At 35.1% G+C, this 17,244-nt stretch overlaps 1 protein-coding gene across 1 annotated transcript in view; it reads right to left on the bottom strand.

Moving 5' to 3' along the window:
• The window catches only part of DSC1 (desmocollin 1), a gene marked incomplete at its 5' end in the record, with an annotated part of 30,609 nt that overhangs the window by 10,173 nt on the left and 3,192 nt on the right, over nt 1-17,244 (bottom strand). Inside the window, 11 exon segments of the mRNA XM_082354416.1 lie at nt 2,414-2,556; nt 2,705-2,964; nt 4,947-5,132; nt 5,921-6,055; nt 6,502-6,523; nt 6,525-6,660; nt 7,788-7,932; nt 13,586-13,618; nt 13,622-13,741; nt 14,589-14,705; nt 16,276-16,478. Of these exon segments, the coding sequence (XP_082210542.1) occupies nt 2,414-2,556; nt 2,705-2,964; nt 4,947-5,132; nt 5,921-6,055; nt 6,502-6,523; nt 6,525-6,660; nt 7,788-7,932; nt 13,586-13,618; nt 13,622-13,741; nt 14,589-14,705; nt 16,276-16,478 (1,500 nt within the window).

The following is a 17,244-nucleotide window of genomic DNA, read 5'->3' as shown; positions in this document are numbered from 1 at the left end:
TTAATCTGGGTGGGCAACTCTTTAACTGATTTCCACTTCTCATGATATCCATACATTCTTTGATGGGGAAAATTTTCATACCAGGGAATCTGTTATGAGAACATAATAATCCCTCAACTGATATTGTGTGAAAATTTGACATTGTCTTATGAATCCTAATTTTCATGGCCTAGTACTTGGAACTTAAAAGACAATCAACATTTGTGGAATAAGTGAGTAAATATAAATCCTTGTTTGACATCATAATTGTGTTCCTGAACCATTCAGATTTCACTTTTGCTTATATAGAAGTAGCAAATCACCAGGATTATAAAGGAGTGGCAATATGAACTATATTTCTCAGTTAATGTTTTCCCCATTCTTTAGTAGATTTTTTTTCCTACTTATACTGAAAGAATTACATTAAAAGATTGTGTGAGAGGTATCAAGAGGAAAGGAAGATCATATGCGCATGATTAAGTAATAATATTCAAATTGAGGCTTTCTTTCAGATTTTGAAACCTAAAAATTTTTGGCTCATGGGCATAGTTCTTTCAAACTGCTTGGTCATCTCACTGATTATGACGTGCAACAGACTATTTCCATCCCAGGGTAACAGGAATAGACCAAGGCTGAGAGAGGAAGTAAGGAAAAAACCTGAATGGGACACATGTAGATGAACTGGTTTGCCCTTCCTCTATAAATCATAAGCAGCAGTATCTTCATTAGTTTAACCTTTGTCTCTCCTCAGAGAATCTATTGTTTTCGTAGATGTGGCTTTTAGTGTAAAGCTATAGAAAAAAGTATGGGTATAATATGTGAGAAAACATTTGTCTTTATCTTATTATCAAAATATCAATGGGCAAAATGAATAAACATGAAACATTTCATGACTTACTTTCAACTTTTGTTTATTTCCATGGGATTTGATATGTGTTTATTCCTACACTCGCCCATTCCTTCTAAAGAAATTCAGTGATGCTATAGAAAAAGACCACAACATTGCCGTACCAGCTTGTTTGTTTTGAACATCTAGTGTATAAAAATATGCTAACCATAAAAATAATGGAAACCATCTTAGATTAAGCAGATAGTCAAAAACATAGGCTGTCATAAAAGCCCAAGTTCATTCACCTTTATCATTAATGGAAATTTACCCCAAATGAGTGAGTGTGTAATTGGTGTGGTGGAATGCCATATTGTAACTTCTATTTATATTTTTTATCATCTTCTTTTAATATCTATTTTTATGATGTATACATTAGCATAGTAGTATATGTATATAAATAAACACACTAGTAAATATATGGGAGTGGTTGTGGACTGGTCTCAGCCTATCAATAACCAAGGTTGTAGCTGAACTGGCCCTTGTGATTGCTCTAATGATTGCAAGATGCCCTAAGGCATAACGATCAGGAAACACTGAAAAAAAAAAAAAAGGTTTATTACTTACAAGTCCTGGAAATTACATGGCACACATGGGGCCACACAGCAAGAGTAAGTTTGTGGGGAATGGACGGGGTGGGGCAAGGGGAGTAACACCTGGGATTCTGCTTTTATTGAGGTGGAGGCTGGGGCCTTGGGTTTCACAGGCTCACTATTGATGAATTTAAAACACAAAAGCAGGAATTTAAAGCACAGGAAGAGAAAAAACAAGCAGCCCGGAATGGTGAGTTACTGAAATCAACCAAGATCTCTAAAACAAAGGAGCCTGGGGAGATGGGGTAGAGGTCAGCCTGGCTCTTGATCTAGTTCTGTGGTTAGCAATGTGTTTATTTGAGATATCAATCAAAGCTTAAGTCAGGCACTTGCATAACAAAAAGAGAAGCCAACTGACAGGGCTTCCACTGCAAAGGTTCATATTCAAAAATGATTTACTGCTTGGAGGATATATTCAAAAGAATTTTGAGATCTCTACTTTAGGACATTGGAAGGACATTTCTTCACAAAACAGTTTCTAGAATTAACCTTGGAGAATGATTGCAAACCTCAGCAAAAGACATTAAAAATCATCGTTTGACCATTTATTTAGGAAATAGGATAAGTGTTTTATTCCCCAGTAAGAGAGACTCAGAACAAATCTATCTGAACCCAACTGTTGTAGGTGGGTTGAATCCCTCCAGCAAGTTCAAATCAGTACTAAATCTGTACTCCTGAGAAAAATAGGGATCCTTGATGATGCCACTATGTCCATGGAAAAAGTCAAATAATATGGACCTCGAAACTGGGGCTTCGGCCATTCACCACCTCCAAGTTTTGCATTAGTGATGCACTGGGACCTAAAAAGGGTGGTTTCCAAGCAATTAAGCAATCATAATGCAAACATTTTTTGCATTAAATTTTGATCTGGAAACAAACAAATTTAAATTTAGCTCCAAGATTTCCTTAAAATATGTGCTATATTTATATTTTATTTCTAGAAAATTGCACTCACCTGCATCCATTGCAATCACGGAAACATTGTATTGGTTGTCTTTTACAAATGCTGATTCTCTATCTAGAACTTTTACAGTTTTCAAGTCACCAGTGTATTCATTAATTTCAAACCAGTTATCTTCATCTCTTATCTTCTTATACCTAGTTTTTAGAAATCAAGTGTAAATGCTCAAACCAAAGAGCGGACATAATCTCAAAATCTGTCATTCTAAAAATACATAGAATGTTCCTAAATTTGAAATCAATTATCATCACAATTAAAAAGAAGGAAATTTTGAAAATACATTACCTTAAGCCCTCAGCAGTGCCGCTGTCCGGATCCACTGCTTCGTATCCAAGGAGTGTTGTGCCCACGGGGAGACCATCTTTACTCTTAATAACTTTTACTGGTGGTTGGCATTCGGGGCCCTCATCATGGTCTTTAACTTTAACAGTGACAGTTGTAATGCACATAGTAGGAGTTTGTGAGTTTGTTGCTTTAGAGAATTGTGCTTCGTTAAGTACACCAATTTGCAAAACCATTTGGCGATGGACTTCATAGTTCAATGACTGTTCGATAAACATACCATAATGAGTCTATACATATATACATATATATATAGAAGACATAACTATGATTCCAAGTTTTAGCACAAAAGGGAAAATCATTTTTATGTATAAAATGTTACCAAAAGTTGTTGCTAATGTATTAACGACGAATAATTAGCTTCCTATAGTGACAAACACTATCAAATGCAAAATTGTTGATTTTTAAGATTCAACCAATTTTTCTTCTTACTTTCCTTTGGAAAGGTCCTGCTTTCATTTTTTTTTTATTACAAGTTTAAATACTAATAGAAATACAGAATAAGTGTTTGAATAAATTCATATGGACTATTTCTCATTATTTTATTATTATCAAATGGGATAACAGTGATAACTAAATTAGCAAAAGTCCCTCTAAGCTAAGTATATAAAATAATTAGATAGACTGTAACCAAGCAGGACCCTATGGGGCCTTCCCAGGGCAGACTTCTCCTCCATATCCTCTGCTTTAGCTCCTTTCTGCAGTACCTAGATAATAGTATCTGATGCACTTCCTGAGTTGTTTTAAAGATGTGAAAACCCCCCACCAAATGGAAGATGTTAACTACTTGTTGACCATGAGCTCATAGCCCCCAGGCCTAAGGACTGATAATGTTAACCCCTATGACACCACCCTGTTACCTCACCATCAACCAATCAGAGAATTGTGCAGGGGCTGATCACATACTCTGGGATACCCCTCCCTCACCTTGCCTTTACAAATGGTTTGCTAAAATCCTTAGGGAAGTTTGGAGTTTTTGAGCGCAAGCCACCTGTTCTCCTTGTATTGGCACCTTTACAATAAAGCTGCACTTTCCTTCACTACAACCTGGTGTCAGTAGATTGGCTTCACTGCCAGCGGGCGAGCGGACCTGAGTTTGGTTCAGTAATAAGACTACTAGGACATGAGATTTGGCTATAATGGAGCAGTTACTCTGAGTATCTGAGTCAAAAGATATAATCATATTATCTAGCAGCACCTTTTCAAAGTATATTATATACGAATTTGTTAGTTCATGAACTGAGTAACTAGAAAGAATCCCAAAACAATAAATGATTAGAGACTAAAATCTATCAAAATAACAAAAAAAGAAAGAAAGAAATCTAGAAAAAAGTCCAAAAATATTTTAAAAAGAAATTTAAAAAAAAGAAAGGAAAAATAAGCAGTGTTATAATTAAAGGACATTTTCTAAAAGTTTTATAAGGAACGCAAAATTTATGCATATCACTTTTAAGAAAATACACTGTCTCCAAGAAATTAACAAGAAAAGATGTAAGAGGTTAGTGAGGAGTGTAGGTAGAAAGACTCAGAAAGAAAACAAGTTCAGTTAAAGTGATCACCCTCTGAGCCAGTAAATGCAATTAAATTTTAAAAATCCCAAAGCACTGGCTACCTCAAATATAGGGGAATTAATGGGAATAGCTGCTAAATATTTAGTAAATGGTCTGTCTTATAAAATACATTATAGAGTGGTAAAAGTATAATATGATCATGAAGGGAATTGAAAAGTCAAGAGGTTGATTTTTTATTGATTCTTCCATTTCTCTCTGTCTTGTGTTTCATAAGGTAAGGAATTTAGATAAGTGGGTGTCTAAGACCGCTTCTAAGGCTAGTATCTATTTACTCATTCAACATGTCTCTGCCTTGGTTTTCCTCGTATATAGAACAATCAGTTTTGTACCGGCCATGCCTTTCCTCTAAGAGAAAATGAGGATAAAATAATAATAATAAAAGGTTTATGTGTGAAACAATATAAATCATTTCAGCATTGCATTGCAACACTCTAGCTATATACATACAGGAATTACTTTTATATATATATATATATGTATGCTCAAGTGTAAGTTAGAATCTTGTAAAGCATTGCTTGATACATATATGTGTATATATATTTATATATGTATATTTACATGTATATTTACATAAATATTGAGTATATATATGTATATATATATATTTTTTTTACCTTGACAACACACAAGACCGCTTCATTTGTATTTGGGTCTGTCCTAATTTTGAAGTTGCAGTTTTTATCTCCCTGTAGTATCTTGCATACAGCTTTTGAGTGAGGCGTGTTTGGCAAATCCTGGTCATACACCGCCATCTGTAAAATCTCAAAGTCAATTCTGTTTTCTTCTACTTCTGTAAAATACTGAAACAATTGTCTCTTGTTATTATAAATTAATGATTTTAATTATGTGATTTTGTTACTCAAAGTTATATTTAAAGACAAAGAAAGCAAAGTGATATGGAAATGTGCAATTTTACAATGGGAAGAATTTACACATTTAACACATAAACTCACTTCTTTCCTCAGTAAACTAATAATGCTGCTTCAAATCTTATCCATTCTTCAAAGACTAACTCATGTCTTAACTTTTCAACTTCTCTGAGGTGATTTTCCTAATCATTCAAGCCCTCAGATTTGTCTCTATTCTGAAGTACACTATTTACTTAGTGTATTTCCTAAGTAAAAGTTTGCTCATATATAACCCAGAAGGAGCCTGTGTATAGATGGCAGTGGGCAACCTGTACTACTGACTCTCCAGCAAAGCAGAAGATGTAAACTAGTCCCTTCGTTATCTTATGAAGTTGAGGTGTAAAGAACACAGGCAGATGCCCTCTTCTCCTTCACCCTATAAAAGGAATTTAAGTACAAAGAATCTGATACCAGAGCTTGGCATCCAAGAAACATTGACTACATGAATGAACTCAAGAGCTAAGAACTTGTAGATGGCCAAGAGAGCAGCTATTTTCCTAGCATCCAGAAATAACTGGCAATTTGATTATTTTTACAGAAATCATATTTTTCTGCCAATGTTATTTGTAAGTGGTAGCTATTAAAACCAAAATGTGTAATCTCACAGAGCTACCAAATTCCAGATTTGTTTTTTGAAAAAGTAAGTGAACCTAGATAAATGAATACAGAGATATACTCACAGAAGTTTCTGTAAAACATGGTGAATTGTCATTTTCATCCTCAAGCGAAATAGTAATTGTTCCTGTATTAAATAAACCAGAAGGTTGGCCCCCCATGTCTCGCACTTCCATTATTAACTTGTGCGTATCACATTTCTGAAAAAAAGGAAAAAGGTACACTGATGAACACTTATATTTCCTGTAACTTGTGATTCTCATAGCCATTTCTCAGGCTCTGACTATTTTACAAACATTTTCTTTTGATTTTTTTTTTCAAAAAAAGCCACCATAAATACAAATATAGAAATAGAGATATTTCAGTCAGTACAGTGGAAAGCTGATGTTTCTAATACAACATTTCAAAATGTAAAGCTATTTTAGCATCCACACATCAAACCAGGTCAATGATCTCTAAGTGAGACCTTGTACCTTCCCATAGTCTCTGTAGGGACAAAGGAAGGGTCCTGAGAAGCCCTAAACATAGCCTCTATGGAAACATTCTTGGAGAGGTGGCCACTGGGGGCCTTACTGTAACTTCTTTGGGAGTTCATGATCAGTTTACACAGTTTAGTGATTGAGAAATTAATTAAGCAGTTCATTATTTCTCTATCCAGTAAACGTGTAGATGACACCTGTGTCTGGATGTACGGAGAAATGCTTTAGATTGTCTGGAATTTGCTGTAAGATTTTATATTTCAGACGAGTATGTAGAGTGTCAGGTTCATCGAGGTCTATGGCAGTCACTTTTCCCACTGAAGTTCCTGTTTAGATAAATCCAATACTGTCAACAACTTAAAATAGCGATATAATTGAATTACAAACAAAAATAAAATCAAGGCATTGCTGTGGCATATTCTCCCAAAAAACCCAGAATTTGACTGATTTTACAGATAAGTAGATAAGTATCTACATGCTTCCAAGTTCCCCTAACCTGGAAACTTCAATTAGGTGGCTACTGTGGATAACATGATTGTGTTCTGCATATGTGAGAACACCCACCCCACGGCTGGTTACAGTGGTTCTCAAATTCTTCCTCCCAATCCAGTTCATGGGCCATTTTTGGATGGGACCCTCTCTGTATATCTTGTTTCTTTTATTCCCCATTTGATAATGTTAAAGGAAAAGCACAGCTTTGCATATGATAACAAAGGTTTTATGCTTTTATATTTTACTAAATGTGCTGAATTGTTAATACATACAAGACAAACATTATGCAACAGTCTGAATATCATCTGGACAAGCTTTATGGCTCAGAAATCAGAGTATTGGCAATGTTACTTTAGCAAACCATTTATTGTGGGAAAATAATATTAAATATGCACATAGAAACTAAGAACATATCTTGCGATTTTTGAGAATGAACTAGACTTGTTATGCCCTGTGGTTTGATGAGGTCACAATCTTGGGTCCTGAGAGCATCAAACCAGTTTAAAATGTTTTCAATTTGTTTGGAAAATAAGCTAAGTAAAGAAATGCCTATGTTGTTATAAGCCAGATCAGCATTGCCATACCATAATCTATTTCTGGGTCCTTGAAAATGTATTGCGACTTTATAAAGATTCAAATGCTCTATTGCTTTATAAATACATCTGGGACACATATGTACATGATCAAAATAGAAAATATAAACAGCCTTTGTCATTGTGGATTAATCTAACAAAGTTAGTAACTTTGTGTATCAGTTAGCTGCCTTCTACACGTGCCTAGAAAATGAGCACAAAAAGGTTTGCCTTTGAAGAGCCTATGATCTTATAAGGCTACAAAGTTTTATGTAGAATATCCATGAAAGTCAAGCATTTAAAAATGTTTTGCATAACTGTACCTAAAACATTAATGAAGAATTCAACTGAAGCAAAATTCTCATGTTTTTCCTAAGATGTGAACTTACCGGTTTGGCAATTCTCAGGCACACTAAAGACAGTCACTTTGTCTTCAAAATATGCGGCATTATCGTTATCATCTTCAACTTTGAATAGTAAGGGGAGTGGGTACTCAGGTGCATAACCGTCCACAGTAGTTGCATAGATGTAGATCTGAAAGGTAGACAAACACCATCAGCTAATTCTTGAATAAAAAATTAGGCACAAAATTCAACCTAGCGGTTGGGAAAAGATGTAATATTTTAAAAAATCATTGGCAAAGGCCTATGTCACTAAGAACTTACGCAACAGAGAGACAACACAGCAGCACAGACTATGCCTGCCCTATGGCTTCAATCCTTTCTCATTATTCTCTCACCAAGTACCACACACTCCAGCTGAAGGAGGCTACTCTGTTCCCTGAATTAACTGCATGCAGCTCTGCTTGTTGGAATGCACGTAGACTTCCCCTAGTCATGCTAATAACAAGTAGTTTTTTCTAAAGTTTATACAAAATGTGATTCTAGTTATTTGTAGATTTATATACACATATAAATATCAACTATTTCTGGGTGATTCGATTGTGTTCTTTTCTCTACCTGTATTTTCTCATTTTTCTATTAGTAACATGTATTTCTTGTGTAGTAAAAATGCTAATAAAATCATATATATATATATATATATATATATATATATATATATATATATATTCCAAACTCTATCTCAAAATGATATATCTTGGTCCCAAATGTGAAGATTTAATGCCCTTTTTCTTTAAATACCATCAAATTATTTCTGAAGTTTTCTGGTAACTGGTTGTTGAGTTAAACAGATTTTCTTCACTGACAGGAACAACTAAACTTGCCCAAAGTGAAGTCTGTGTTAACTCAGTCTTCACCACAGCTAGCCTTCCTGATTTCCCTACCTTAACCATTTTCTAAAATGAACCAGGATTAAAATCTCAGGTATCTAACTCCTCCCCCTCTTTAGCCTTATATTATAGTCAGTTGCCAGGTTCTAGAGATTACAGCATTTCTGTGTCTCCGTCATTCACTTCTCTTTTCTATTCTCAATGCTATTATCCTCATGTGACTCCAAATGTATCCTATCAACCTTCATATTGTATCCTACACACATGTCCTACCAACTTTCCCACAGTTGTCCTAACTGACCTTCTCCAAACTATGTAGCCCTCAGGAGTCAGATTCATTTCCACAAAGCACAATTTTAATCATGATATTAGCTAACCAGACTCTTCAATGATCTTCCTATCATCTACCAAAGTAACACAAAATCCTCACTGTTGTGTGGAAAGGAAACATTTCATCTTCACATGCTAACCTGGAGGGGAAGAAATTTCCACTCCAATCTCTAGGACAGAAGGCTTTGAAATAACCATTCATGTTCTCTCTGTTCCCTTTTCCACTTTTCCCCAAACAACCTCCAGCTGGGCTTTTTCAGTAATAAAACTTACACTTTGATTTCTGTCAGTCTGATCCCTGTATCTTAATAAATTCTGCACTCAGGGATACAGGAGTATATTATCACCACTTCACCACCACCACCATCACCGCTACCACCACACTATTCAGCCTTCCTATCAATCCCTCCCTCTCCCCTCATATTTGATGTATTTTTTTCTTTCTTTAAACTACTGTCATTTTGAGAGTTTTGGCTAGAGAAAACTATGTAATTGTTTTATGTCCCAATTAGTTTCCAATTGTCCTCCGGGGTGAAGCCTGAGACTTAGAATATTTGTGTGACTGAAGCACCTAACACAGTGCCTTACATTGGGTAATTCACCAATAAATATCTTGTTGCATTCAATTCCATCCATCTTTTTTTTTAGGAAAATAAACCACCCCTTAAGTTTGCCCTCTGTAAAAACTGTCATAAACATTCTATGGGACCACTTGTAATGAATTCTTCTACTTCATCACGTTGGTGTTAAAACATCTCCCTATCTAACCTAAGTCCATCCTGCTGTAATTTACACTAATTTTTGCTAGTTTTTCTCTTCAATGGAAATGATCATCTACTTCTTGCTGTATAATCACTTGTAGTTTAAAATAGGTCCTGATGCTCAACTACAAATAAATATCATTATTCTACATTCCACTGATTTTCAGATGTAGTGATTTTGTTTCTGGTACTATTTCAGGTACTAGTTTGATTTTTCACTATTAATGTGCTGAGCATCTCCAAAATAAATAAAAATTCAAATAATTATTGTAAAGATGATTTAAACTAGAAAGGCAGCTGAACTTTAAACCACAGCCTGAATCCCTAGGAGAATCCACTAATATTCATATGATAAAGAAACTAATTATAAATATTTTCATAATTACTAAATCACTAAAGCAACAGTTTCAGAAAGCTCAATAAAACTAATGGTTTTGCAGTCTAGTTCCCATTATTCTATATTAAAAGCAATAATAATATATTTAAATATTGTTACAATACCTATAAATAGAATACTATACTCTAGTAGAATTAGTCATATTTTTAGCTAAGTTAGAAGAGTATTATTTAAATTTCTTGTGTCTACTATTGTGATATTTCCCCCTTGAATTCTTCTGTAGCTTGAAGAACCTCATGTCTTTTAGCCCTTTTGCACTATAATTTGCCCTTATCTCTGTAATTGCTCTCATCTTTGGGAATGTGTAAACAGCTGTCAACAGAAGTTGGGGCTTGAATTTACCCTTGTAGAGAGGGGTATTGAGTGTAGACTGGGCAGAGGAAGGGAGAGAGCAGTGACACCAAAGCTGAGTGTGTACAGAATGTAACTAGCAACATGAATTTAAAGACAATGGATAGACTTGTGTGTCTGGAAAAGAAATCATATGTTACAAGATAGTAAGGCTCTGGCTGGATAGGTAAGAAGGGACCAGATAGAGCTGATTTTTCCCTATAAACTTATAAAACGTACAGACTCTCCTCAACATTCAAAGAGGAAGAGTGTTTGCAGCTGCTTTCTTTCGTAAAATAACTTGGAATTATTGAAGAAAATTCACTTCTTATACAACTCTTCTCTAAAAAACTTGCAAAAGGGCCTTATATAAATCCCTAAAAGACTAGATGCATTGAATGGTTTAAAACAAATTCCTCCAACTGCAATAATGGTGTGACCCATCCAGAAAAATCTTTACCAGCCAAAATTAAACAATACAACATGGGGCAATAGAGCAAATGGGAGCACAGTAATGATATGTATTGAATTAGACCCTGTTCCCAATAATCAAGGAAATCAAATTATTTCGAACAACAATAATTTATTAACACTTAACATTCAAATAGGTTAGATAAAAGCAAAGAATTGGAAAATCCCATCAAAAGCCCCAGTCTTGAGGACAAAATTCTGGAATATGTGCATTATTTGATCTGCCATTAGAATATTTTTAGAGAACTTTACTGTTTATATGGTGATTTTGTCAGCATTATGGCATTTAATGATCACAACAGCTCTGAGGTAGATAAGACAACAATTAGCAGCCCATAAAACAGAGAAGAAAACAAGATTCTTGAAGTTGCGACTTGTCCAAGACTAAAAGCAAAAGTGGCAGATACTGAAGATCCACTAATTTCCAGAGAAATAAGCTTTCCAGTATAAAACAGTAAATGAAACTGATTTGATAGAAAAGCAGAGGCATACTATTTTAATTTTAACCTCTACGTTGACAGATAAGGCTTCTATTCCACATTGTCTCAAGTGATTTTACAACTTGTACCATGTTTACATCTGGTTTGTTATACTTTATGAATTTTGTTGATTTGCAGTTGGTGTTTCTTAATGTCAATTCAACCTTAAGCATGTTAATGGAAACTAGAGAAACACAAGTAATTCTGAAGGAAAATTACTCAAAAGGCCAACTTTGAGCAAAATTTCCAAACTATTTTATTCCTTTGTCCTTTAAAAGACGTCAAAAAGTAGTGAAGTAACTTATTTTATTTTGTTTTGTTTTATTTTATTTTAGGCCACACCATATGGCTCTTGGGATCTTAGTTCCCTGACCATATACATCCCCTCAGCAGCGAAAGTGCAGAGTCCTAACCACTGGACCGCCAGGGAATTCCCAGTAACTTATCTTAATTATAAACTATTCTCTTTCCCTTCCCTCTTGCAATGATCTTAATAAGAAGCCAAAAGAGACAGCAGATTGACCAGTGAGAAGCAGCTAAAGACCTCAAAAATCCATAAACAGCATGTTATCAGCAGAATAAGAAATGAAGTGTACATCACAACGTACAGAGCAGGCAGCTTTTTATTTCTCCACAAGAGTGACTGCTAGTGTTAGAGCTTTTCTTCCTATGAAGAAGCTATAAAAGCAGCAGAGAACTTATATATTTACATGCGCATGTATATAAATATACATATTTATCAATTATTTATTTGGCTTTTTGATAAAAAGGTCAAAATGTTTAAAGTAGTGATTAGCATACTTCTCCAATAAGACCCTATGTAAGCTATTTTTTAAGGTAAGAGTTTGATATTATTATGAGTAAAGTATATTTATTCTAGAGAATTTGGAAGGGAGCATAATATTATACAGAAAATGTTTCATTCTAATCCAAGCATTTTATTTAACTATGAAATCCCTAAAGTGGAACATTTATGTTGTTTCAAAAATGTCACTACCTTATATTGTGCTTTGACATCCTTAACATAGGGTCCTTAGCATGAAATATCAGGTCCTTCACACTCTGATCTTTACTCATTGCTCTAGCCTCATATTTCACAGTCTTCCTTAGCTTCAAACTACACTCCTGCCAGGGTTTCTTGTTGTTCTTGTTGATTTCTTTTAAACCGATGGGTCTTTCTGTTGCTGATGCCTTTGCCTAGAACACTTAGCTACCTCCTCCCACTCCATGGCACCGTTTATTGACTTTTTTCATGGCTGCATTTCTGTGGCCACCAATTCCTACTCATCTTTCATATGTCTGCTAAGATATTACTTTCTGGACTGCCCGAGTATCAGTTTCCCTTTCATGTACTCCTTGAGCAAAGAATTCCTTTACTACACTCTTATAATTCAAAGATACCACGTGCTTAAACAGTTTCATTCACCATCACGCTGAAACTCACTGTAAATTTCTCTTGTATGTCAGATTAGGTATAAGAACACTAAGGAGATATGTGAAGCTGAAACAGAAAAACAAAGGATTTAATTTTCAGAAGAGTTAGAATTTTTCTTTGGAAAAGATTAGATGGAATAAGATGAATTGGTAAGTTCATTTTGCATGACTGAGGACAGAAATTGAAATTCAAGATATTTGTTGCTGAAGGACAGTCAGAGGGAAAGAAAGAAAAGAAGGTCAGTGCAACGCAAGAGGCTAAAGCAGGGGATCTTAACCTCAAGATACATTTAGAATCACCTTGGGTGACTTCAAATTTTCAATTGCCTGGGCCCCATCCTAGAACAGTTAAATCAGAATTTCTGGAAATCGGCTGATCATCAGGTTTTTTTTTTGATTATCATGTGATTTATAATGTACAGTCAGGTTTGAGAATAATTGGGCTAAGTTATTATAGAGAACTTTAAACTCAATAAAATTCACTGTTATTGTCCCAGGATTATACAGATCAAAACCTGTCCTTTAACATTGTTATTATATTTTCTATCTCTTTCCCCCACTTTCTTCCCTTGTGACATCCATTATCTTTCTTCATCTATGGCACCAATAGAAATTTGAAGTTTATATTACACATGAACACTATTTAAAATATTAAAAGAAATAATTGATTCTTCTGATACATAAATAAACAGCTTGAAAATATTAAACCAGTAATAAAAAACATAATTCTGAATTAATAATGCAATCATCTTACCAGAAACTCTTGATACTGCTCACAGTCTATGTTTCATATACAAAAGATATCCCCTGTGTCTTTATTTATGAAGAACAGATTTAAGGGCTCTTTGTCTACTCCTGGTCCACTTATGGAGTAAAAGATGGTGTAGTTCTGTGCGGCATCAGGCTGGACCTGTAACAATAAGTGACAATTTAGGAAAGGAGCAAATATGTCGTGATAAATATTTTTAACCCAATCTCTTGTGATGGTTTATTTTGTATCACTTGCTCTCTTTCCTACATATCTATTCTTTCTTTCCTCTGCTTGTCTACCCGCTGTCCCCCATGTTTTTCAAATTCTTAATCATATCCTGCAAGGTGCAAAGCCACAAACTGTCATTTATTTGATCCCAAATTCTTTTGAGTTATCTGCATATGTATGGAAAACTCCTGGCGTTGAATATTCCTTTACAATTCTTATTCACTTATTCTTATTCCTATAAAGTATAGTAATGATTTCAGTGATTTTGAATTATTTGGAATGGAAATTTTGTGACTAAAAAAACAGAAATAATGCAACTTTCCTCCCACAATTAATACTTCATGAATTGCATAATTTCAAAACTGGCTTATGCTTACACTAGGTTATGTGGCAGCGATAGCACTTTTTTTGAAAACAGAAATACTGGCCTTTTTTTTGTGAGGATAAGTGCTAATTAAAGGGAGAACTGAATCATGCAAAATCTGTAGGCATGTCCTCTGTACGTGAATGCTAAAATCTGGCAGGGTATTCAGGAGAATCTGGATGCAGAACTACAAGCATCAGAAACTCAAAATATGCAACTTGTTTCTAAATTCTAAATGGGATTTTTGGAGGGAAGTGATAAAATTACACTGACTCTCTTCTATAGGACCCTAGTTCTGGTGAAGAGATGATCTTTATTAGTACCAACAGGTAGTAATTCAATTCAATTCAAATGGAAAGTTTTAAAAACAAAGAAGGAAAACTAACGTATAAAATCAAACAAGATGGAATGTACCTGCTGAACGTGCTGTGGAAATGGACCTAGTGAGTTCTCCATCAGCGAACACGGAATAGGCGCCCATCGCCTCTTGCTTCGCTTGAGGTCTGTATCTTTGGGATATCTCTTAGGAATCTGCATTTGATGAGAGGTGAAGAAATATAGCATTGCTTATCATTCTAGATACTATGATTTTCACATATATAGTAACGTGAAGAAAATAAGTAACGATTGTATATAACAATATCATGGATAATGCCCAAACAATTTCTATTTTTCATAAGTTCTGTTTTTTATTAATAAGACACACACACACACACACACGGATTAAGAACCAGTTTCACCTATTTCCTGATTTAATCACTTGTCACTTAACCAACCAGAACTTTATAGGGTTTTGGTGAAAGATGCTATCTTGAGAAATATTGATCCGCCTAAAAAGAGATAATCCATTAACAAATATTAAAGAATTGATTTTGGGCTTCCCTGGTGGCGCAGTGGTTGAGAATCTGCCTGCCAATGCAGGGGACACAGGTTCGAGCCCTGGTCTGGGAAGATCCCACATGCCGCGGAGCAACTAGGCCCGTGAGCCACAATTACTCAGCCTGCGCGTCTGGAGCCTGTGCTCCGCAACAAGAGAGGCCGCGATAGTGAGAGGCCGGCGCACCGCGATCAAGAGTGGCCCCCGCTCGCCGCAACTAGAGAAAGCCCTCACACAGAAACGAAGACTCAACACAGCTAAAAGTAATAAATAAATAAATAAATAAATTTATTAAAAAAAAAAAAAGAATTGATTTTATTCCACTAGAAGTGGTACAATGAAAATTTGTTAAAATACTAGCTACTGTGCAAAGCATTTGTATACGTATATAAAGACACGCAGGTCAGCGTGTGTTCCAGCATATTTTATTTTATGTGATATGGAGACACCTTACAATTTGGACATAAAATAATATTTTGTAAGCCTTATTCTAAATGTATAACAAATGTAAAGTATATGTAATATGTAAGGATATTCTAAATTTGATGAAGAGTTCTTGTAATCAAAACAAATTTAGCTGGGAAAGTCTCTTATAAATCGAGTCCCTTATTAATAAATCATCTCATAAAACCAGATTCATCGTGCAGAGTTTGCTTAAAGTGAGATTTATGTGAATTCCAGTAAGCTTCTCCCTTCCCACTCGCTGGTTACCACCACTCACTGCAACAAGACGAGCTTAGAGTCAGGACGTTCAAACCAATCCGGTGGACCGGCCCTACGGCATTCTCTGAAGAGAGGGACCTCGTAAAATGTTCTATTAAGATGGGAATAAACTGTAGACGGTCTCATCTCCTCTTTAAAGAGAGACTCAAACCCATAGTTACTTGGGAGAAAGCCACTCAGGGTGGAGCACCACATCTCCAGCCAGAATCAATCTTCACTGACCCATCTTGCCTTGTTCTGCAGGTAGGTTGCTCTTATTGCCACACCTGAAAACATTTGATATTCTGACTTTGCTCCCTGGCTACTGCATTGTTCATTTTTACACCAGTTGTAAATAGCCCTATTATTCCTTAAAACAGTCTAGTCTTTATGTATGTTAATTATAAGTGGAATAGACAAACAAGTGAGCATTCAAGAGCAATAATTTTAGCACAGAAGGAAGTAGATGAGATGAAGGGCTCTTGTGAGCAGATTATTGTGCTTAAGTCTTGCCTAATATACCTTCCTTCCTCCTGCTTCCAGTACAATTTCCATCTCCTTCTGTTCCTGTCCCTGAGTGTCTGAAAGCAAAATGGAAACACTCTTCTTTTCAGAAGACAAAATGAGGTCATGTGTTGTGTAAATGGAGCCATCTTCTAGAATTCTGAAGTCAGGATCGCTTGACTGAATTAGGCTGGCCGAGTGGAGACACTCCTTCAGATTCACTGCAGGGAAGAAATTTCATTGTAATTTGTAAAGTGAAACAAGAATAGAACAAATTTTATAGGAATGACAACCTCCAGTTAGTGCATGAGAAGCAAAAAGGGAGAGGTGACACTTGGAATGTGTGGAGTAATTACTATTCTAAAACTTAGAGGCCATAAAAATTAGGTAATTAAATGGATGGAGTCACCGTTTCCACTGCTTTCATCATAAAATAATTTATGAACAGACATAAAATATTTTTAATGTCACTGGATTTATTGTTTCCACTTTAACTCATGTATGTGTACAAATGTGTTGTTTTCTATTATATGTAGTAAACTGTATGATGTCAGATTTTGAATTTGTTTGCAATAATCTGTGATAGTTAAAATTATCTTGCAAAAAATAAGAAAACTGGTCTATACTTAAGTAATAGTTCTCAGTAATACTGCAAGTACTAATTCTATAAAATCTTTTGGAGGCTTAATAAACCCCAAGCTTAATAATGCTTAGTGGTTGTATCAAAATATTTCCTTTACTGATTCATATTTAATATATTTACTATGTGTCTTTAGAGTATAGACTGTGTACCTTTTAAGTGCTTTTAAAAGATATAAGGGATTAATTCAAAACCTCAAAGCGCTGGGCAAAGTATACAGAAGTATACCACTTCTGTATACAAGGTGTGTTTTTCTAGATGTAAACTTAAGGCTAATGAAAAATGTTGATGAAAGGAATGTTACCCCTGGACTCAGAACATCCAACCCATGCCTCAGGTATGGCTGT

This window comes from Balaenoptera borealis (assembly GCF_965194805.1).
Source record: "Balaenoptera borealis genome assembly, chromosome: 14".
Lineage (NCBI taxonomy): Eukaryota > Metazoa > Chordata > Mammalia > Artiodactyla > Balaenopteridae > Balaenoptera > Balaenoptera borealis.
Note: the sequence above shows the minus strand (reverse complement) of the source record. Positions and strands in the feature narration are given on the sequence as shown.